General features: G+C 42.4%; 5 protein-coding genes across 7 annotated transcripts; 2 read left to right on the top strand and 3 right to left on the bottom strand.

Annotated features, from left to right (window-relative positions):
- Positions 1-290: 290 nt before the first annotated feature.
- nit2 (nitrilase family, member 2) lies at positions 291-4686 on the top strand. Its single transcript, XM_026304699.1, has 10 exons — positions 291-382; positions 532-650; positions 1401-1521; positions 1904-1992; positions 2086-2179; positions 2261-2335; positions 2415-2493; positions 2951-3049; positions 3777-3832; positions 4028-4686. The coding sequence occupies exons 1-10, from the start codon at positions 304-306 to the stop codon at positions 4126-4128; spliced, it is 912 nt and encodes a 303-aa protein (XP_026160484.1). The 5' UTR covers positions 291-303; the 3' UTR covers positions 4129-4686.
- On the bottom strand, positions 4597-7180 carry LOC113129025 (ICOS ligand-like). Its single transcript, XM_026304700.2, has 5 exons — positions 6380-7180; positions 5965-6288; positions 5603-5887; positions 5351-5521; positions 4597-5017 (listed from the first exon to the last, which is right to left on the bottom strand). The coding sequence occupies exons 1-5, from the start codon at positions 6441-6443 to the stop codon at positions 4944-4946; spliced, it is 918 nt and encodes a 305-aa protein (XP_026160485.1). The 5' UTR covers positions 6444-7180; the 3' UTR covers positions 4597-4943.
- A 765-nt stretch (positions 7181-7945) lies between these two features.
- gtpbp6 (GTP binding protein 6 (putative)) lies at positions 7946-10938 on the top strand. Its single transcript, XM_026304695.2, has 10 exons — positions 7946-8429; positions 8511-8648; positions 8743-8813; positions 8895-9025; positions 9124-9194; positions 9287-9445; positions 9550-9758; positions 9866-10014; positions 10449-10601; positions 10679-10938. The coding sequence occupies exons 1-10, from the start codon at positions 8048-8050 to the stop codon at positions 10803-10805; spliced, it is 1590 nt and encodes a 529-aa protein (XP_026160480.1). The 5' UTR covers positions 7946-8047; the 3' UTR covers positions 10806-10938.
- A 74-nt stretch (positions 10939-11012) lies between these two features.
- plcxd1.2 (phospholipase C, X domain containing 1, tandem duplicate 2) lies at positions 11013-13737 on the bottom strand. Of its 2 annotated transcripts, XM_026304698.2 has the most exons (6): positions 13574-13737; positions 12455-12591; positions 11965-12093; positions 11732-11887; positions 11452-11635; positions 11013-11312 (listed from the first exon to the last, which is right to left on the bottom strand). In XM_026304698.2, exons 1-6 carry the CDS (start codon positions 13653-13655, stop codon positions 11041-11043), a joined length of 960 nt encoding a protein of 319 aa, XP_026160483.1. In that variant the 5' UTR covers positions 13656-13737; the 3' UTR covers positions 11013-11040. The 2 variants fall into 2 exon arrangements, with proteins under 2 accessions (XP_026160483.1, XP_026160482.1); XM_026304697.2 differs by having other exon boundaries at positions 11452-11887.
- Positions 13738-15547: 1810 nt separating this feature from the next.
- On the bottom strand, positions 15548-19533 carry plcxd1.1 (phosphatidylinositol-specific phospholipase C, X domain containing 1, tandem duplicate 1). Of its 2 annotated transcripts, none has more exons than XM_026305096.1 (7): positions 19014-19533; positions 18699-18813; positions 18021-18163; positions 17805-17933; positions 17300-17455; positions 16510-16690; positions 15548-16385 (listed from the first exon to the last, which is right to left on the bottom strand). In XM_026305096.1, exons 2-7 carry the CDS (start codon positions 18796-18798, stop codon positions 16141-16143), a joined length of 954 nt encoding a protein of 317 aa, XP_026160881.1. In that variant the 5' UTR covers positions 18799-18813; positions 19014-19533; the 3' UTR covers positions 15548-16140. The 2 variants fall into 2 exon arrangements, with proteins under 2 accessions (XP_026160881.1, XP_026160882.1); XM_026305097.1 differs by having other exon boundaries at positions 17408-17455.
- Between the last annotated feature and the right edge of the window lie 942 nt (positions 19534-20475).

Genomic DNA, 20475 nt, shown 5'->3' with positions numbered 1-20475 from the left:
GGAAAGTTAGTGGTTGCAGGCATTTAATTCCATACTAGAACAAAAGAGAGCTGTACTGTGGTGTCTTCATGTTGACATATTAACTAGTCAAATAGTGTTTTTCATTAGTTGTGTTGAATAGAGGCAAGTGTACAGTAACCATGTGAAGTTTTCAAACGTTGATTCTGTGTAGTATATCAGTAATATTTGTTGCAGAATCGAGTAAAAAACGAGGAACGACATTTAACCATGGATGTGTTACAGGAAGTCAGAAAGCCGGTATTAGACTCTTATTTTGAAAGGTCAGCAGTCACCCGGAATCACATGTCCTGTGCTGCTCTGGACTGTGAACCCAAACAAAACTGTGTTGCATTCATGTCCGCGATATCGAGAGCCATGTCCAGTAAGTAAGCCCGCAGAGCTGTCCACTGTGGGCATATCTTTTATACTAGTAGTGTATTTAACCACTGTGCATTAAAGACCGAGCGGATGTAATAGTGTCGACTGGAATGTGCAGCAATAAAAACAAAAACCGACGGTCCATTTTCCCAGAGTTCCGTTTGGCTGTGATCCAGCTGCAGGTGACGGGCGTCAAGCGGGACAACCTGAGCAGAGCCCAGCGGCTGGTGAGGGAGGCTGCAGGCCAGGGCAGCAAGGTGGTGCTGCTGCCGGTGAGGAGCAGGCTTGGCTGGGGCTCACACTCTGAACATATGGACACATAGTCCTTATGGTTACACTTGGTGGTTATTGCAAAACACAAAAGCTTTTGTTCTTACTCCACTGTAGAATAACTGCCTTAATAGATATTATTTTATGTATCCAACATTATGCAGTTAGCTTTAATTACATTTCATATTTTGCTCATTTCGATTTAACTGCACATAATATGTGCAGGTTGTGCAGTTTAGGAGTTACACATTCTGATAAACTGCTCTTACAGTTCTGTTTAAAGAAATGACATAGAGCTGCAACAGAAATCATCAAACACTTTTGTTTTGCCTGATCATGTTACAGAAGGTGAATCAGGATGACTTGTGTCTGTGGTCTCACTTGTCTTGGGGCAGGTTGTCTCATGCAAATCCAAATTTTCAGGAAGCTGAGTTTGTTTTTGCGTTATGCTTATTTTTCTGTTTTCAAACTGCTAGCCCAGCTCAAGGACATAATCCCTCACCAGCTTCCCACAGGAAAACCCATCTAAATACCCAGGTCTCTGCAGTAGTGGATGGCTGTTTTGTCCTTATGTCCCTCGTACATGCCAGAAGCACAGTGGACTAGCTAACAGTCTGGTTTGACACCAGAAAGACTAGAGTCGGTGTCAACACAAATTCCAACTTAAATTTCTTAATACAAGAGTCCAAGGTTAAAGTCACAACTCACTTTGCGCTGGAAAACTGATAGTGTCTCATCTGTTATTAATACAGGAATGCTTCAATTCTCCATATGGAACCAGCTTCTTCTCAATGTATGCTGAGAGGATCCCAGGGGAATCCACCCAGGTGCTGTCAGAGGCAGCAAAGGAGAATCAGGTGTATCTAGTGGGAGGTAGGGAGGCATGCTGGGGCCGATGGACCAATAGAAGTATTCTTCACACTGCTATTTTAATGTTTACTTCTAAATGATAGTCCTGCTCAATACTGACACATGGACTTCTATATTTGCTGTATAGTATTATATTGTGACCAGCGTGTTCATTGTCTCATTGTCTTTAACAGTTTCTTGTGATAACTTGTGTGTTTTCAGCTATTTATTTTATTTATTTGTTGTTTTTCTGTTTTTACTTAATTTCTGTGAATAACTGTTGGATAGGTCATTATGACACTGTTCCCTTCTCCTTTTAGAATATGGACACCATAGACAACAGCTGTTGGTGTGTCTTTACATGTGTTTGCATAGTGGAGAAATTAACCAAGTGCTTGTTCATCAGGATCTATCCCTGAAGAGGATGGTGGGAAGTTGTATAACAGCTGTACAGTGTTTGGGCCTGATGGAGACCTGATTCTTAAACACAGAAAGGTCTATGTGCACCAAGTACAGTGTTGTACTGTTTGTGATTTATTTAAACTACATCATAATTGTCTTCATCTTTTCAATGTTTCCTTTGTAAAGATTCACCTTTTCGACATCGATGTTCCTGGAAAAATCCGCTTCCAAGAGTCGGAGACTCTGAGCCCAGGCAACAGTTTGTCAATGTTTGAAACACGTGAGTGATGCCTCCCGACCCCTGCTTTGTTCCCTGCAGCTGGGTGAACATCATTTTGATCTGTCTGATTTCCTCCCACAGCGTTCTGCAAAGTGGGTGTGGGGATTTGCTACGACATGAGGTTTGCAGAGCTTGCACAGCTCTACAGCAGGCAAGGTAAGTGGCCGAGGCGTTATTTTCTAGGGTGTTTCTAGTGGCCTGTAGGATAGCTAATCGGATTGTCTGTTTTCCATAGATTGTCAGCTCCTGGTCTACCCTGGAGCCTTCAACATGACAACGGGCCCAGCTCACTGGGAGCTCCTACAGAGAGCGAGGTCAGGCTCAGATGCCTTTTAGTAAAACAAACACACTTAATATTTGCATTTGAAAAGTGTTATAGCAAACATTAAACACTGAAAGAGCTGAATGGGTTAAGTCTTGTCAATCATTGGGCAACAGAATATACAGAACTGTGTCCTGAGCAAACTCTACATCATCAAATATGAGCAGGGGTAACTAAGGAAATATGATCTGTGGAGGAAGAGAAAGAAAAAGAGGAAATAGTCACGATACACTGAAATATATTAGGTCCAACAGTTATTTTCATTACAATACCATTAATACTCAATGTAATTAAAGCAGTAATATAGTATTCCTACTGAATATTCTCAAGGGTGTCTTAACCTTTTCACAATAGAAATGTTTCTCTTTAACAAGCAGATTTTCAGGCTACAGTTAGTTTGATTAGATAATTCATTTGTGTCCATAACACTGCTGTCATCTCCCATGCAGAGCTCTTGATAACCAAGTGTATGTGGCCACAGCGTCACCTGCCAGAGATGAAACCGCTTCTTATGTCGCCTGGGGCCACAGCACCGTTGTAAACCCATGGTGAGGAACAGAAACGCGTTGCATTATGTCCCATCTGATCAGCTCGAGTGGTTGAGTGACATGCAGGGGAAAAGAACAGGAGAAAAGCTAGACTGGGAGATCGAGTGGCAGAACAAGTGGTAGAGAGGGCACAGGGAAGGTAAAGCGTGTACGATCAAGCAAAGACAAGACAAGACAAGTGCAGATGAGTGAGTGGGAAAGAAGAGCATGACGAATCAGAGCTAAGATCAGACCTGCAATGAAGATAGAGAAGAGAGAGGGTGGGTGTATGTGTCTGTCCAAAAGTTACCAAGTAAACAGGAAAAGCAGTAAAGGCAGCAGTACAGCAATGGATGTATTTATTCAAAATGCTACTTTTATGAACAAGTTGTACCAAAGTGTCAAAGTATAATTATCAGTTTAAACTCAGCTTATATTTAATTTGGTAATTTTATTGTATATGTAAAATCCTACCTTTCCAGAGTAACTACCCTGAAGTACATATAGTGCAGTAAAAAGTACACTATTTCTCTATTACAATGTATTGAAATATAAAATGCTATTAAATGTAAATACTCAGATACCTCAATTATCAAATACCTCAAATTGGACTTAGTATTTGTTGACATTAAACTACTCATCATGTCTCTCCTATACTTACCAGCCACATCCTGTACTGCCCATCTGTGGATAATTTTAGAAGTTGATTTTTGTAGATTTGTGATTTTTTAACAATCTGTTGTTGCAGGGGAGAAGTGATCTCCAAGGCTGGAGCAGAGGAGGCCGTTATATACGCTGATATTGGTGAGTGGAAGAGTGGCTGGCACGTCTCTGCAGAATGTGCTGATCAGGGCAGTTATGAATACAGGCAGATTCCTGGCAGACTTAACCGGACTTAACAGGGTGCCACGTCGTCTATGTGGTCAAAAATGTACTACTAGCTCTGTGTCAGATGTTCTGATCGTGTATTTGAACCTCTCTATATGTTTGCGTCCCCAGACCTGCAGTATTTGGATGACATCCGGCAGCAGATCCCTATCACAACTCAGCGTCGCAACGACCTCTACGCAGTGACACAGGCGCAGGAAGGATCCAGATGAGCACTGACGTCAACAAAAGGGGCGAAGGTACATCACAAACTGTGCGTCTGATCTGCACTGCAACACACCCTCTTGTCCTCTCTGTGAAGCACACGACTCTGAATGGTGGTAATGAGATTAAGTTCACATGATTTGAGAACAGTACTGCTTCATACTTTTTAAGGGTGGAACAATCAATAGAAAATTGATGATGGTATTTTTTGACTTGACTTTCGAAGATGGTTTTGTCAGAATGTTGTAATGTTTATCAAAAAAGTAAAATGACTCTTACTGAAATTTTATTCCTGTCTGTGGGCACCTAATATTGTCTTTTTTATCTATTTCACTTTAAATTGGCTAATAAATGCTGTTGATCTTGGCTTCAGAAATGTAACGTAAAACATTCAGTTCTTTCCTGGCATATTTTCTGTTGTGATGAGAGCCATAAAAATGTTAGCAGATCTGTGAGGGGAAATAAACAGACCCAGAGGATTTGGGAATCTTTATTAAATCTTGGCACACAGTAACTCTTCTCAGTGAGAAAACAGAAAGTGACTAATAAACATTACAAAAAGTGAAGTGGTAAGATGAGTTTTTTTTTTTGTGACATGTAAACTCAGTTATTATACTCTGAATGGTGGTAATGAGATTAAGTTCACATGATTTGAGAACAGTACTGCTTCATACTTTTTAAGGGTGGAACAATCTGCTGCTAAAATAAATCAATCAAAATCCCACCCCTTATATTGAATATTTAAGCGGTGGACCCATTGGTGACAACAAACAGATGTTTACTAATCAGTTCTCTGTTATTGAGGATTTCTGAATTCCAGGTTTTACACATCAGTATCCTTTGACTCAGTCGTCATCGCCTCAGTTTCCTCCTCGTGCTGATGTTGTCTCCTCCTTCCTAGAGACAGTTGAAGTCATAGAAAAAGGTTTTCAGTGGTCAGAAAAGCACAATGCACATAAGTACTTGTTCCACCTTGTTCCAATATTTTACTTTTTAATCTGTACCTTAATTTGCAATGACCACAGACCAGAAAGGTTCAAACTTGATCCCAAATATCCCTTCCTGTTTTCTTTCACACGTTGGCCAATGAGGGTTCAAGAAAAAAACAGCCCAAAACTGCTTCTCAGCATTTGGGATTATGTTAAAGTTTAAGCCCTGACACAGCAGGTGCTTTGTGAGCTGTCCTGTAATGTTATTAGGAATAATAAGCCACCAGCAGGGGATGCCTACCTCTGTTCCGTTGTTGGTATTCCTGCTTCTCCTTCTTATTCAACCTGTCCAGGTGGATCTGATAGGCCACTGCCACCATCACCATCACCCCAACCACCACACAGAGAACTGTGCTGAAGATCCACATGGCCTCTGATGCTCGGCCAACCACCACGCTGCCCTGCACCCCACCTGAGCCGCCAACAAGAACCAGACATTAGTCAGCAACTGGCGGCTCCCTAATAACTGAATGAGCAGTGGTCAGACACTCACGGCTTGTCGAAGTCAGGGTTTCGTTCATGAACAGGTTCTCTATGATGCACGACACGCTGGAGTCTTTGGAAATGTTGACCTTCAGGTGGCTGGTGATATTGTAGAGCCGGGAGTCTGGCTGTGATGCTGCCAGGGTCCTCACCGAGCCTTCAGGCGGCTCCTCTGTGTCGTTGATGAGCCAGTGAACTGCAGGTTCAGGAAAACCACCACTAGACTGACACATGAAGGCCATCTCGTTCCCCTGTGCCGTTTCTTTCCTCTGCAGCAGTGGGGAGCTGAAACTGGCTGCAAACAGTCAAAGAGCACAGGAGTTAGTTCCTCTAAATATTCTGCTGATTGCTTCCTATGTGTTTCACACTGACCTGCTATCCTGAGGCACATGGTGCACACCAGAGTGCTTCGGTTCTCCCCTGAAATGATGAATAGACTGTAATACATCTTGTCCTCTTTGGGATGGACTGCTGGCAGCTCCAAAGACAAGTTTCCAGTGAGCAGAGCATCAGCTGAGACAGTGGAGTTGTCAGCGCTCCACTGCTCCACACTTCCATCCATTGCCCGCACTGATCTCAGCACCAGTCCATCATCCCTCCTCCACTCAATGGAAAAGTTCACAAAGGTTAAGAGCTGAGGGTAAAAGCAGGGCAGTGAGACCGGCTGTCCGACTATCCCAAGGACACAATCTTCCTCTGCAAAGAAAGAAAAACAGTATCAGCTGAGAGTCAGTTATGTTAAAGTGTATATGTGTGTGATCTGCGTCACCAGAGAGTCTCATCTTACCCAGACAGGCGCAGAAAGTGAGGAAGCTGAGCAGAAGTCCTGTGCGCAAAAGTGCCGCAGGCATCGCCCCCCAAAACGGCACGCTTGCTCGCGCAAGACTCGACAACAAGTTGAAATGTTTTGCTCTTTAACAGCCCAGATCACTCCTGCTCCTTCCTTTCAACAGCTCTTAGTCATACCCACATTTTTCTCACTCTGCAGGAATTCCTGTTGCAGCCTGTTGTGCCATACCTGTCCTCTTCAGTCTTTTCTGATTGAAACAAATCGATACCCAGGAAGAAATGGCCTACCTTGCACCACCACCATTGGTATGGCTTGGAGCCATAATCTGTCCGACCTGTTCGACCACTTTTTAGGTTACACACCCACTGTGATGTAGCATGATAATAACACCAGGTAGGCTGTAGCACATATCCCCCAAAGGCAAAAGGAATGAAATCGTTACAGAAAGAAAATATCCGTGTGACTGATCCTCTCAGCAGAATTTCGATATTGAGTCGGTCGTAGATATTTGCACTTTTTGTAAAGATGATGTCGATAAATCACATGTTTTATACCTGTGGTTTTGAATATGTCACACGCTATGGACTAAATAATCGCCTGATTTGGGAAGATAATGAGTTTAAATTAAATAACACGATGTTCTGGCAGCACAAGATTTGTTTTTAGAAGTTTCATCGTTTACAGTAAGCATTAAAAAACTGTTCCTAAGAGACATTAATAGAAAAAAGTAGATAAGAGTTCACATTGACATTTATTTCAGGAGAAACCATACATGTGCTTTATGTTGTTTTTTTTAAATTTATTTATTACAGCCTATAGGCCTATAATTTTGAGTTTTTTTTCCTGCTTCGAGCATACATATATTCATTTAAGTTGACGGAGACTAAGCAAAGGTTTTTTTAATAGTACGCAAATGCATTTGCTTCTTTTCTTACAAACTAGGATTTAACGAAAAAATGAGCTGGTGTGTTTGATCAAAGTATCGATCCTTCTGAAGTAATGTGTAATTATTTTAGAATTCAGTATTTCCCTGTTAGTCCAGCAGGGGGCAGCCGGTACCTGTGACACCAAGGTAAAACTTTCCTGTATTTTATTTTGTAGCGGTTTTTTTACGTTTTTTTTTTAATTGGATGTATCAGTAAAGATGTAAAAAATGTGGTGAGCACGAGCTGAAAAAGGAAATGACAACTGTATGAAAAGGGTCCATTTTGTCCCTGAGTTTAGCCTTACAGGCACCGCACTTCCCCAGGCGGAAGTAAACATTCGTCCAGTGGGGTTTACTTAGCAAACACAACCCCCCCCAACCACATCCGCTTCATATATTTCACCACCAGTGATTTTATTTTATAGAGTTTGGTAGCTGTTACACGGTCTGGGAGGAAACGCTGCCCAGAAGCCGCAAAAAAGCGGCAGCGATACGGCCTGAAGCTCAAAAAACATACGGGTTGAATCTAAATTAAATAAAAATAAATATATATATATTTGTATAATTTGATTTAGACAAGTAGCCTACTGCAACATCCACCACTGCATTAGAGGGCAGTGTGCGCTCTGCAAGGTGTCGCGAAAATTCAGTGAGAAGAAGAAGAAAGTCCAGGCTGGTGCAGTGAGGTGGTTTGTAAAGCTGGTGTTCGCTGTCTGAACAGAAGACATGGCTGAGACGACATGCCGGCACTGAGGAGGATCCACTCGTGGCTGCCGCTCCTGTGCACACGGAGCTGTCAGAGAGCAGCAGCCTGCAGACCTCGCCCCCTTCACGCAGCCGCACTGCTCACTTTGAAACAGCACTGGCTGAGACGCGTGTCTGCCGTGCACTTCAGCCCCTACGTAGTCTCTGGATGCAGGTTGACGAGCACAGGCGACACTGGCGCTGGGCAGCAGACAGGGTCTACAGAGGAGGATGAGGATGAAGATTTCATGGAGGACAGCGAGGTGGAGGAGCTGTTCCAGCAGCAGATTCCTGCAGGCATCAGAGAGGGCCAGAACAGGGTCTTCATTGTTCACCCTGATGTGAAGTGGGGAAGCAGGAAACAACACCTGACCACCGGTAAGACAGACAGACCCGCAGACATGAGCGTGTGGGTCATTACAGATGGGTTTCTTTAAGGATTATCTCTTTAACTTGTAGCTGAGCTGATGATGGCAGAGGCCGTGGGGCTTGTCAACACTTTAGAGAACTGGAGAGTGGTGGACAAGATCATCCTCTCCACCAAAACTCCAGAGAAGAAGAGGATATTTGGCAAGGGCAACTTCCAGTACCTGACAGGTATTACCCACCTTCAGTGTCCACATGTAAATCTATGCTGAGCCAGCAAGTATCTCATATATGTATAACTCATTAGTGTTTTTTTTCCCCTCAGAGAAAATCAGGCAAACAGTAGGAATCACTGCTGTGTTTGTGAATGTCGAGCGTCTGTCTCCTTTGTCTGAGGTGAGCTTGTCTCAACAGTTGCTTTCTGGCTGCAGATAGAAAGGTTTCATGCTCTGAGGGTTCATCTTTTCATTCATGCAGAGAGAGTTTGAAGAAGCCTGGGGGGTCAAAGTCTTTGACAGATACTCAGTGGTGCTCCACATCTTCCGCTGCAACGCCAAAACCAAAGAGGCCAAGTTACAGATCTCTCTGGCAGAGATCCCCTTGTTAAGGTAACGACTTTCTCTATACTTCTGCCCGGTGGGTTTTTAAATATCCTGGTACCTAATTCTTTGTGTTAAACTATAACCTTTGGTATATCATCGGCCAGGTCGCGTCTCAAAAATGAATTTGCAAACTTGGATCAGCAGGGTGGAGGATCGAGATACATCGGAGGTTCAGGTATTCTAACATCGTCAGTCATATACCACAGTCAGTTTTCATGCTGCTCGGCTGATGGGAGACTCATCTTGGTGAGTGGTGCTTCCATGCAGGCGAGACACAGTACGAGGTGCAGCAGAGGCTGCTGAAGGAGCGGGAGATGAAGATCCGTTCTGCGCTGGAAAAGCTCGGGAAAAAGAGACACCTGCTGCGATCTCAACGTAAACACAGAGAGTTCCCCATCGTCTCTGTGTTAGGATACACCAACTGTGGTGAGAGGCTGGAAACACTAGGTCACCAGTGTTGGCATATTGTTTTGATATTGTTTAACATGCAGGTCTTCAGTTTGACTGTTTTTTCCCCATTGTCTGCTCAGGAAAAACGACTCTGATCAAAGCACTGACAGGTGACAGTGGCCTCCAGCCCAGGAACCAGCTTTTCGCCACCTTGGATGTCACCGTCCATGCCGGCCAGTTGCCCAGTCGCATGACTGTTCTGTACGTTGACACCATTGGTTTCTTGTCCCAGCTGCCCCATCGACTGATCGACTCCTTCTCTGCCACCTTGGAGGATATCAAACACTCTGTACGTACCCGATGCTCGTATCGAGGGTGTTTGTGCAGCTGGTTTAGAAAAAGGGTCTGTCAAAGCAGAGTGTGTTGACCCAGTTCTTGTCCTCCTTGTACTTGCAGGATCTGTTGGTTCACGTCAGAGACATCAGCCATCCAGAGACGGTGAATCAGAAGGCGAACGTACTGAAGGTCCTGAAGAATCTGCAAATCCCTGATAGGCTGATGAACTCCATGATAGAAGTCCACAATAAAATTGACCTTGTTGACAAGTAAGAGCAAAAGACCTGCTGTATGTGTGTTGCCTGATCTAAGAGCTTTTAAGATATGTTTAAAATAAGACCTATTTTTATCATTGGAAGGAAAAACAATAGAAAATACTACTAACTGTTGAACAAACAATAAGATCCACAAGGTAGATTGAGGATGGACTGATTTTTTTTTATTTTTTTTTTTTATTGTAAAAGAAACCATAACCTGTAGCAGAATAAACAGAATTTCAAGTATAGTGTTATGTTTCATCTATTCCCAACCATTTAAGTGACTGTATTTAGATAACATTGTTTAGGTTGTCAAGTAATTTCCCAGGATTGTAGATATCCTCCATTCATTCAGCTGTGATTACTGTTTGGGCCACCTGTCTTATATGTGTTATGAGAATGGCATTGAGCCACTGTGATAAGTCATTTGCTGTTGTCCCTTTAAGCTTTGAGTCTGCAGATGACAATGCGCTGCCGATATCTGCCTTAGAAGAGCGAGGCCTGGATGAGCTGAAGAAAGCGCTACAAGAAAAGATAATGAACTCTACGGGAAAACACATTTTAGATCTCAAAGTTAACCTCAGCACTCCTCAGTTAAGGTGAGAGCTGTTTCTCATAGTGTGATTTTGTTTGATGGAAGGAACAGCTAATGGTAAATGTGCCTTTTCGCTCTCAGTTGGCTGTACAAGGAGGCCACCGTTCAGGACGTGCAGGTGGACGCAGATGAAGGCTCAGCTGTCGTCAAGGTCATCATCAGCACTGCTGCGTATGGACGCTACAGGAAGCTGTTCACAGGCAGATAGCGCAGCAGACAGGAGGCTGACCCTCCAAACAAATAACTCCAAGGTGTAACATATTTGAAAAGTAAGGGTGTATGTACTGTATAGATTAAGATATCTCAAATTTTTTCATTAAAGCTGTTATTAAAAACATTAACTTGCTTATTGTAGGAAAAATATCTATTTTGACAGAAATACAGAAAAGAAAAAATGAGGTATGCAGTTGTATTTTTGGCATCGGTTCTAGTGGGATAGAGTCTCAGCTAATAATGTCAGCTTTTATCTGACTGCTTTGCTTCTGTACAAGTTTTTGGTTTAGTGCAATGACCAGGGAGCAGAGTGGAAGTGGCCCCACAAAGTCTCCTGCAATGATGTTTATGCTCTTGGGATCCGACCCAGGTATCTGCTCCTCCACCCATTCCTTCAAACACTCCCAGTTACTGAAGGTCAGCGTTTGCAGGGATTGCTTCGGATTCATGGTGATGTAACTGCGGCCCGCTGTCAGGTTCAGACCAGCGACGAAGAAGCCCTCTGAGGAAAATTAGACTAATAAATAGCATGGAAACACACTTAATATGCTTTAATGCAACATCCTCTACTCTCTGTGCTCCCAGAGCAGTGCAGTGAAAATCAGAAATGAGCTCTGAGGCAAAGTGTAAATGAAAGTCACCTGGACGCCCCAGATCTTTCTGCCTGTCCAGGTAACTGATCACTCCTTGTGCTGTTTGCTGATTTGCCCACAAGTAGGGAATGTCAGGCCACAGCTCCTGGTGTGTTGCTGCAGTCTGGGATTCATAGGACAGAATGACCTGGTAACCAGATGCCCACAGATGCCGCAAGGTCAGGACTGATTCCTGTGAAGAGCAGGTTAGGTGTGTTAAGGCACAGCATCGTTTTTTTCTTTTTTCTTTTTTTTTTTTAAGTAAATTGGCTGCACTGAGAAAACTGACCTCCCGGGGACAGAGCTTTGAGCCAAACAGTTTCTTTAGACAGAAAATGAATGATTCATGGCATGTGACATCCATTCCTTCAAAATGGCTGCAAGCAAGAATAACAACCTCCTTTGGGTGAGACTCCAACCAGGTGTTAACAGATAAAAGTGTTTCCTGTAAAGAAAGGTTATTTCCTTAAAATATACAGTAAGAGCCCAAACTGCTGTGTTTAATCAAGTTTACTAACTCACCAAAACTGTTAGATGTGTGTATATGACATGTGTGAAGTACAGGTCGTTGGATGAGTCGTTGGGTTTGTGCGCAATGCGGAGATCAAAATACCGAATCCCCATTGAAAGTTGCTCCTCGATGCTTTTATCCTGAGAGGAAAAGTAATCCACCCAGCGTTATGTCATAATCATATCATACAGTGTACTGAATACCAAACGCACAGATAAAAACATCAGCATGACTGAGAAAGGATTTCTGGGAACTGGAGTACACAAAAACACCACAGCAATAGCTTTTAGTCCCATAGGTGTCCCCGCTTCACTTTGACATAGGCACCTACATTATGATTAGCACATGTTCTCTGGCTGGTGCTGCACTTTAGCACCATTTACATTGTTTATTTTGAGAGGGGAGGTGGGGTGATGGTCATAAGGTTTTCCCTCTCCCTATTCCTTTTCCATTATTGATTAAGCATTGTGTTGTTTCACACTGTAAAATAACTGATAATACCTGTGTTGTAGCCCATTTAAAGATGATAGGTCTAGTGAAACAATAGAAAAGTCCATCCAGGAGCCTCAAAAAGTTTGACTCAGACCTCACCAGAGGGGAGTTTATGTCCAAACAGTAGCTCATGGCATCATGGCTCCCTAAAAAAAAAAGGTGTGAATTTATGTTAACATTTCAAAACAGGCCAACCCGTGTTCCTCCAGCACCACTGCCCTGCTTGTTTTCCATCTATCCCTGATTACCTGGATAAGGTGTGTTCAGCCAATCAGAAGTTGGAAAATTCCAGTTCCACCCTCGTCTGACGTTTCCTCATACCAACTCAACGCAGAAACAGTGGCACTATGCACCTTGTTATTGGTACATAACTTAAAACAAATGGGCCCTTTAACTGCAACTTACTGATATTTTTGTTTGATTGTTTTGTGTGTGTTTACAGTGGAAGTGGTGTGCTGTGTGTGTGAGAGTGTGAGGATTTTGTGTGACTGAATCCTGTAAATTTGTTGTAGGGTGCTGACAGTGAGAGTTCCTTAATAAATACATCTTAAATAACTACATCCATCCATTATCTATACCTGCTTATTCCTCTTTAGGGTCACAGGGATCTGCTGGAGCCTATCCTAGCTCTCTTTGGGTGAAAGGCAGGGGTATATCCTGGACAGGTCACCAGTCCATCACAGGGCCACATAGAGACAAACAACCTCACACACTCACACTCACTCCTATGGACAATTTAGAGTCACCAGTCAACCTGACATACATGTTTTTGGACTGTGGGAGGAAACCAGAGTACCTGGAGAAAACCCACACAAGCACAGGGAGAACATGCAAACTCCACACAGAAAGGTCCTTGCTGGGTTTTGAAATCAGCAACCTTCTTGCTGTGAGGCAACAGTGCTAACCACCAACCCACAGTGCTGCCTTTAAACAGCTACAGTAAATAATAATAGTATATATAATGTGGAACCAATATATTTTTTGTCCTTTACTATAAAAATGAACAGTAATTGATCAGTGTTGACTGTAGTCCAGTAATCATCTTTGAATGTCTACATTTGCTGGATATGACTAATAATTGACGCTGGTATTTTCTGCGGACACGGCATGAGAAGAAGTGTACTGTACCAGGTATGGCCAGGTTTGTCAGAGGAATGTCCCACAGCTCCTCGGGTAAAGCTGACATCCAGTCTTGACAACTGTGATCCATGGCGTACAGTCAGCCACAAACCTGCAGGAAACTCAGAAAAACCAGGTCTGAACTTATAGATCCCTTCGTCAGTCCAGTTCTGCTATCGAGCGATCACACACCGCTCGGGAGATGAGGAGCTGTGAATTTCCTGATTCCAACTCTGACCCGGGTCTGCCGGTCTTCATATAGACAGGGCAGTCTGCCAAAATAAGCAACTGGATGCAGAAAAAACACAGCAAAACAAAGAAGAAGAATAGAGCAAAGTCCCTGAGTGAAGAACAGTAAATAAGTACAGGTTATTGTTAAGTACAGGTTAAAAAGGTTATTGTTCTGAACATTCAAAACTACAGGTAAAACCAGTTAACTACCTGGATATATACTGAACATCTTTGTTATTCATATGTGAACAAATGGGCACACTACTGTTTAACTATAGACATTTTCAGTGGTTAATTATTTTTATTGATTACTTCAAATGATAGTCTACGTTTAGAAATCAACGAACAGCTGGAGGAGCTTTTGGGCTTTGTTCACAACACAACAGCTGGAGAGACAACAGCTGGAAAGAGTATGTTGCTCAGACCGTATTTAGGTTCTGGTGTGGCACAGTAAAAATTAGTACTGGAAAATAACAGAAAGGATATTTACACTAACCTGTAAATGAAACAAAAATAGTTCATTAAAAAAAACGATAAACTATGGTAGGACATATTAAATAAAAAAAAAAAACAAATCTTCAAATGTTTATTGCTGACTTTAAAATGTTTTAAATTATTTTCACTGTATTTTGATTTGTCTAATGCCACTATAATACAAAAAAAACATTTTCATATTAATTGTGTATGAGGGAAAGCTCTGATTGGCCCGTAACAGCTAGCCAATCAGAGCTCCTGCTGCAATGGGCTCCAAAAACTGTAATCCTGTACGCATCATGTGCACTTAATTGTTTTGTTTTGTTTGTTTGTTTGCTTATGATTTACCTCAATTTTTACGTCACTGGCGATCGCGGTACGACCAATGTTTCTAGGAACCTAGTTTCTAGTTATCTTTGCGAAACAGGATTTCGCTGGACTTAGCTTGTCTTGAGGGTTAGCATGTAGATAGCCTGCCTAGAAGTGAGCAAAAGAAAATCAACAAAACCTTTTTTTTTAAAGCTTTTGGAAATAGAAAGATATCTGTTTTATACGGTGAAGAGCAGCACCAGCACCGGGTCTCCTCACAGACACAGAGATAACGTTACCAGTACAGCTGAAGTTAGCTAGCCGCTAACGTTACGTGTCCAGGAAAATGGCCTTCATGAATCGGAGCAGACATAACGTTACAGACCGGCCTCTGAACCCTTCAGCACCGGAGACATGCTGGCTCCACATAGGTAGGAAAACACTTTATTGTTATTACCTGACTGTTTTATTTGGTTGTGTGTTTATTGTTGTTTCTATCTTCATGGCTAACTCTTCTTAGGAGTCTGTTGTTCAGTTTAGTGATAGCATTACAAAATAATAGAAATTAGAGCATGTTAGGGCCTGTTGCGCCATGAAATAAAAAATGTAGTAGATTGGCTTTAGTAGCTTTTTTTGGTGGCTTTCATAACAAAGTCATCAGAGAGTTTTACATAAGTTATTTCCTTGTTTTTCAGTGTGGTTGCTCATATGTTAGATTCACAAAACAGGTAGTCACACATCATGGGTATGACCAATGAACTTACCTCAGGTAAGCAGGCCATCCAGTGAGAGAATTAAAAAGGAAACACAAAAGCTTGAGTTCAACACTCCCTATAACTAAAAATACCAAAGACACCGTCAATAAACCTGTTGGTTAGCAGAGTGAGACATTCCAGCACCCATCCAAAAAAGAAAAGCTGATCTGAGATAATTTAACTTAAAAATGCCATGTTTATTGTTGAAGTTATAGTTAAAAGTATCTCCACAGGCACAGCGGTGTGGGATTATTTTAAAATCAAGGCTTAATGTAGGTTATAAGTGAAACAGTCAAAGTCATGCATATAACTTTCCATGCATTCTTCCTTAGTTTTGTGTCTTCACTACTTTACTCTATGAATAAATACAAGAGAATACAAGGTAATACAGGTTAGCTACTTGCTGCCCATGGTGTGCTATAAAAGTTTGCGTCATTACATATTACATATGTGCTCTTTAAATACATTGTTTGTGCTACTCATCTAAAATACCTATATCAAGGTGAAATTAGTTGCATCATTATTGCTTTGGTTGCTATAACAGAAAACTGATCACTTCGGCTGACTCCTGAAAACTGATATAGTACATTGCATAAATAGAGAACTGATTGTAAACAAGTGCATGTCAAAATACCAGAAAGTCTGTTTCCAAGCAGTTTTAAGACTGAAATATATGTTTCACTGCCTCCAATCAGTGCATGAACAATTCAAGTACTTTTTAAAATGACAGTTAACAAAACAAGCCTGTGTGTAATTTCATGCAGTGATTCCCATTTTTTTCTGAGAATAATGCATAGTGGTAAAAAGTCATGAGGACCACTTCAGTAGTTTCTCATTCAGCATAACGACCGTTGGAACAAAGTGGCTTTCTGTGATAAAGTCCCCAGCAATGATGTTGAGAGAGCCGACTTTGGAGCCGGGAGTCTGCTCTTTAACCCAGCTGAGCAGTGTGGGATATGTGGACATCACCAAGTCCTTCAGGGACTCTGTCGGGTGTGTGCAGATATACTTCAGATCCTCTGTCAGATTTATTCCTGTGACAAAGAAACCTCCTGAAGTACAAAATATGCACAAGATTTAATTAGTGATGTAGGCCAAGTACAGCTCCGATTAACAAGTAATAAGTTGTCCATATTGTTCCTGGCATGTGTGGTATTAAAATCAGCAGCTGATTACCTGGTCTGCCGTGTTGTTTCCGGTGTTCAAATGCCTCGATAAGAGCCTCAGCTTTGCATTTATTGGCCCACCAGTAAGGAATATGTGGCCACAGGTCACTGTTACAGTTGACAATATTGTGTTCGTATGACACTATCACTTGATAGCCTAAAGCCCACAGGTTTCTGAGAGTTAACACTTCCTGAAACCAACAGAATAACAGGCTTAGTTTCATTTTCAGTCAGGTTATTCTAAAAATTTTAAAGTATAACGCTTCACATTGTCATCAAATCCCATGAAAAATCCAAAGCCAACAATGTATTAGTTCATCTTTCGATATTGTTAAACTTTCGTAATTTGTCAACCCCAAACTTGCTGGTTGCTACTGTAGATGTAAATCTTTAAAAAGCATGTTGGACATATATATGTATATAGGAGTTGTGTCAATTGCTGTGAACTGTTAATTTGTTAATAAAGTGAATTTCCTGGCAGCTTTTTTCAGGAGTGTATGAATCCACATTTGGTGCTCGAGCATAGTAGCATTCAAAGCATCAAGACTGGGTGTCTAAACTATGTAATATCCACTGCAATGAAGGAGTAATAAGAACATGAGCATTTCTCTTTTCCAGTGCAACAGTCTGATGTACTGATTTAAGAGTTGGTGGGGGGGGGGGGGTCTACGGCACTGAGGAATAAGCTAAATCAGGCTTTTGCAACACAGGTAGTATTTTCATAGGATTTGCTGACAAAATATATATATTGCCAGCCTTATATTTTAGGTGCTAACACAAAGCTGGAAGGGAAGCTGTACCGTTTTGGGGCAGAGTTTTGATGTGAACATGTTACGTATGGTTGTGAGTAGCAGCATGTGAAGCTCCTGATTTAAGCCGAGGAAGTGGCTGAAGGAGAGAATAACCACCTCTTTGGGATGAGCGTCCAGCCACTCTCTTATTTCCATTAGAACAGTCTGCCAGGGAAACACAAGGTACCATTTAGGCTGCTTCGACAGCAGGACTCCTGCTTTTAATACACAGTCAAAAGCTTTATTTTAAAAGTTTAATAGCGCATGTGGACTGTTGCCAGGAGCAATCTGATTTGTCATACAAGTTTTAAAATGTCCTCTGCAGCGCAGCACCACAGAATATCATAAAAATGTTTTAAATATTCACTGGCAGATTTAGTCACTATAGTCTGTGTAATTTCTACTGCAACATTATAGATATTAAGTGGCTCCATAACAGTGATACAAATGCAGACTTTTGTACTGTTTAGAAAGGACGTGTTCCGTCACGTGTGCCTGCATGCTGTTACTGCACCTCCACAGTGAGCGTGGTGTAAACACCGTGGTAGAAGTATAGATCGGTGGAACTGTCATTGGGCCTGTGGGCAATTCTCAGGTCACAGTATCTGATCCCACAGTCCAGCTGCTGCTTTATAGTATACTCCTGCAACACACAGGAAGCAGAAGTCACTGTGGGAGGTCCATTCTGTAGTAACAATGAGTAACCATGAGCTAGTACATCTTTTATTACCTGTGTTATCGCCCACTTGTACACAAAGGGGCGAATAAGGGGCTTCATATATTTGTCCAGCTTTTGAAGCATGTCTGGCTGAGTAAGATCAACAGGGGATCTGTCATTCATATCCAGACAGTAGGTTATTGCATTGTGGCTGCCTAATTGGGGCAAAGATAATAAACACAACCATCATTAGACGTGATTGTTCTAAGTGACAGCCATGATGGTCTAAAAAGCTCAGGTGACTGCAAGTGAAGGAAACATGCAAATAAAGAAATGCAAATGAAGAACACGCCTTGACCTATTTGCCAGCATGTTCAGCATAACAAGACTCACTGCAAATATGGAAATCTGTATGTGAGTGTGTTTTGTGAATATGGCTGTTTCCTGTATTTTAAGTGGACTTCTGTACATTGTGCAACATGAGTTCTGCATTTCTCATTTGCAGAATCATTTTTCTAAATGCTGCATGCGTTGTCAAGCTGGTCATTTGCTTATAGGCTCTGTCTATTTGCATGTGCTTGTTTAGATGCAGTGCACTGCGCTCCCAGAGCTCCCACCATAAAAAGCCACTAGGATAGTCTTAAAATTTCCAGATCAATGAAACCACTCGCACAGTGCACATACTTCCACTGACATTTCATTAACATCCTGCTTCATCTGCTCTACAGTGTGCTGCTACATTGGGCCTACCTGGGATGGCCAGGTGGTACAGGGGGGTGTCCCACAGAGCACATGGCAGGTGAGACATCCAGCTCTCCATGGGCAGCTCTCTCAGGCTCAGTCCAGACATACTGAGCTCCAGCGTCTGCACACATGTAATAGTAAAAGACTGATTCTTCAGATAACTGTGTTAAAGTGTAGCTGAGTAAGGACATCCTTCTCTGGGGGTTTGGGTAAACAGATCATATAAATTATGTGCAGAAAACTTCTGTTTCGAGTTTAAAAAAAAAAAAAAAAAATCACACAGTAGTGTGAGAGCGCAGTGCTGTTTTGTCTCACACTTACTTGATCAAATTAATGCAGCAGCCTCCTCCACTGGCTGAACCAGCTGAACCAGCCAAACCACTGAACGGGGGAGATGCGATGAATGATATTACAGGCGTGACCGAGCAGAAGTCGTCCATCCCAAAGCATTAAAAAATGCCATAGCTGTACGTAAAACGTGAGTGGTGTGCTCCGGAGACAAAGCGCGGCTGTGTCCCTGCTTTGCAGATCGGTCTGGTTACCTTTCACACCTGCTTAGCCCGGGATGGCGAGGACGGTGGGCCCGGCGCATTTTACTTAGGGTTATAGATTATCCATAACGGTCAGATATCCAGGTACAATCGGCTGGGTACACAAACGGGTATCGAGCCGCATAGTAAGCCCGGAGTCTGTCAGTCCCCTGGTGCGCGGGGCGGGCGGCGGCGCGCCTGCTGACAGATCAGCAGATGCGGACTATCTCCTCTTAAAGAGCCAATGACCGGCCGGAGCCAAAGCTGGATCACAGAGGACAGACCGACAGCTGCTCTCTGTGGCAGCAAACTCCAATTCTCCACAAGCATGGAAGCGGCTCCCAGCTGTTAACACCTGTTTACACGTCACAAAGGGGCGTGGTCAGGTACTCTAAACATGCCCCACCTCTGGGTTCGGTGTCATTTAGGTCATGCTAGCAGACTGGTTCAATACCAGCGATCAGGGCAGCTTGTCAGTTTGTCTGTCTTATGACAAAACTAATGATATTCAGCCTCGTTAGATGTGGTGTTTGGTGCAGATGTTAGCATGCTAATATGCTAACACATGATAAACAACAGTCTGTTAGCTCTGTCACCGAGTTGTGAGCATGCTGCTCTAGCATTGAGCTCCCAGCACCACTGTGTTGTTTCGGGTAAAAGGACACTGTCACTACATTATTTATATCAGTTTGAGCTACTAAGGAATAGCACAGCCTTGATCTGTGGCTCCCATAGATAAAGATGCACTGTGGAGTTTACTCATAAACATTATTGTGTTTACATTCAGTGCATCCTGCAATGCTTTTTAATACTTTGTGTGCTATAGTTTTTGTTTGCCCATGTTGGCACACTGCAAGATTTCTTTGTATATTACTGTCAGTGGAACAACATCAAACCATTTTTTTTGTGAAATATTGGATTAGTTTTGTGGATAACAGATAGTAGTAGATAGTGAAGTTCCCCATGGGGATTAATACACTTTATCTTATCTAAGTTTTACCTCTTCAGGTCTCTAAAAGTGATCTTGATCACTGAAGGACTCGACTCAAGATGTTTCCAGCCTGTAACAAGAAGTCACAGCCATTGATTTGATTTGGAAGGTCAGAGAGAGGTTGTGAACCACTGACCTAGGTGATAAAAAGCAACTCCTTCTCTATAAAATGTGATCAAGATGTGTACAATCAGGATTACCCTTTATATCTACAAATCCAAACAATATTCAGATGTTGTCTCATGTTCTTTAGATGCCAAAC

Source organism: Mastacembelus armatus, chromosome 4 (genome assembly GCF_900324485.2).
Source record: "Mastacembelus armatus chromosome 4, fMasArm1.2, whole genome shotgun sequence".
Lineage (NCBI taxonomy): Eukaryota > Metazoa > Chordata > Actinopteri > Synbranchiformes > Mastacembelidae > Mastacembelus > Mastacembelus armatus.
Note: the sequence above shows the minus strand (reverse complement) of the source record. Positions and strands in the feature narration are given on the sequence as shown.

Excerpts from the sequence above, each read along its gene's own strand:
- nit2 (XM_026304699.1), top strand. The coding sequence starts at position 304 with ATGTCCTGTGCTGCTCTGGACTGTGAACCCAAACAAAACTGTGTTGCA. Across the intron at positions 1,993-2,085 it reads TGATTCTTAAACACAGAAAG|ATTCACCTTTTCGACATCGA; the intron begins GTCTATGTGCAC and ends TCCTTTGTAAAG. Across the intron at positions 3,833-4,027 it reads CGTTATATACGCTGATATTG|ACCTGCAGTATTTGGATGAC; the intron begins GTGAGTGGAAGA and ends TTGCGTCCCCAG.
- LOC113129025 (XM_026304700.2), bottom strand. The coding sequence starts at position 6,443 with ATGCCTGCGGCACTTTTGCGCACAGGACTTCTGCTCAGCTTCCTCACT. Across the intron at positions 6,289-6,379 it reads CACTTTCTGCGCCTGTCTGG|AGGAAGATTGTGTCCTTGGG; the intron begins GTAAGATGAGAC and ends CTTTCTTTGCAG. Across the intron at positions 5,018-5,350 it reads ATACCAACAACGGAACAGAG|GAAGGAGGAGACAACATCAG; the intron begins GTAGGCATCCCC and ends AACTGTCTCTAG.
- gtpbp6 (XM_026304695.2), top strand. The coding sequence starts at position 8,048 with ATGCCGGCACTGAGGAGGATCCACTCGTGGCTGCCGCTCCTGTGCACA. Across the intron at positions 9,759-9,865 it reads TGGAGGATATCAAACACTCT|GATCTGTTGGTTCACGTCAG; the intron begins GTACGTACCCGA and ends TTGTACTTGCAG. Across the intron at positions 10,015-10,448 it reads AAAATTGACCTTGTTGACAA|CTTTGAGTCTGCAGATGACA; the intron begins GTAAGAGCAAAA and ends TGTCCCTTTAAG.
- plcxd1.2 (XM_026304697.2), bottom strand. The coding sequence starts at position 13,655 with ATGGATCACAGTTGTCAAGACTGGATGTCAGCTTTACCCGAGGAGCTG. Across the intron at positions 12,094-12,454 it reads TTAAATGGGCTACAACACAG|GATAAAAGCATCGAGGAGCA; the intron begins GTATTATCAGTT and ends TTTTCCTCTCAG. Across the intron at positions 11,313-11,451 it reads GAAAGATCTGGGGCGTCCAG|AGGGCTTCTTCGTCGCTGGT; the intron begins GTGACTTTCATT and ends AATTTTCCTCAG.
- plcxd1.1 (XM_026305096.1), bottom strand. The coding sequence starts at position 18,798 with ATGTCTGGACTGAGCCTGAGAGAGCTGCCCATGGAGAGCTGGATGTCT. Across the intron at positions 17,934-18,020 it reads ACAAGTGGGCGATAACACAG|GAGTATACTATAAAGCAGCA; the intron begins GTAATAAAAGAT and ends TGTGTGTTGCAG. Across the intron at positions 16,691-17,299 it reads CAAAACTCTGCCCCAAAACG|GAAGTGTTAACTCTCAGAAA; the intron begins GTACAGCTTCCC and ends TGTTGGTTTCAG.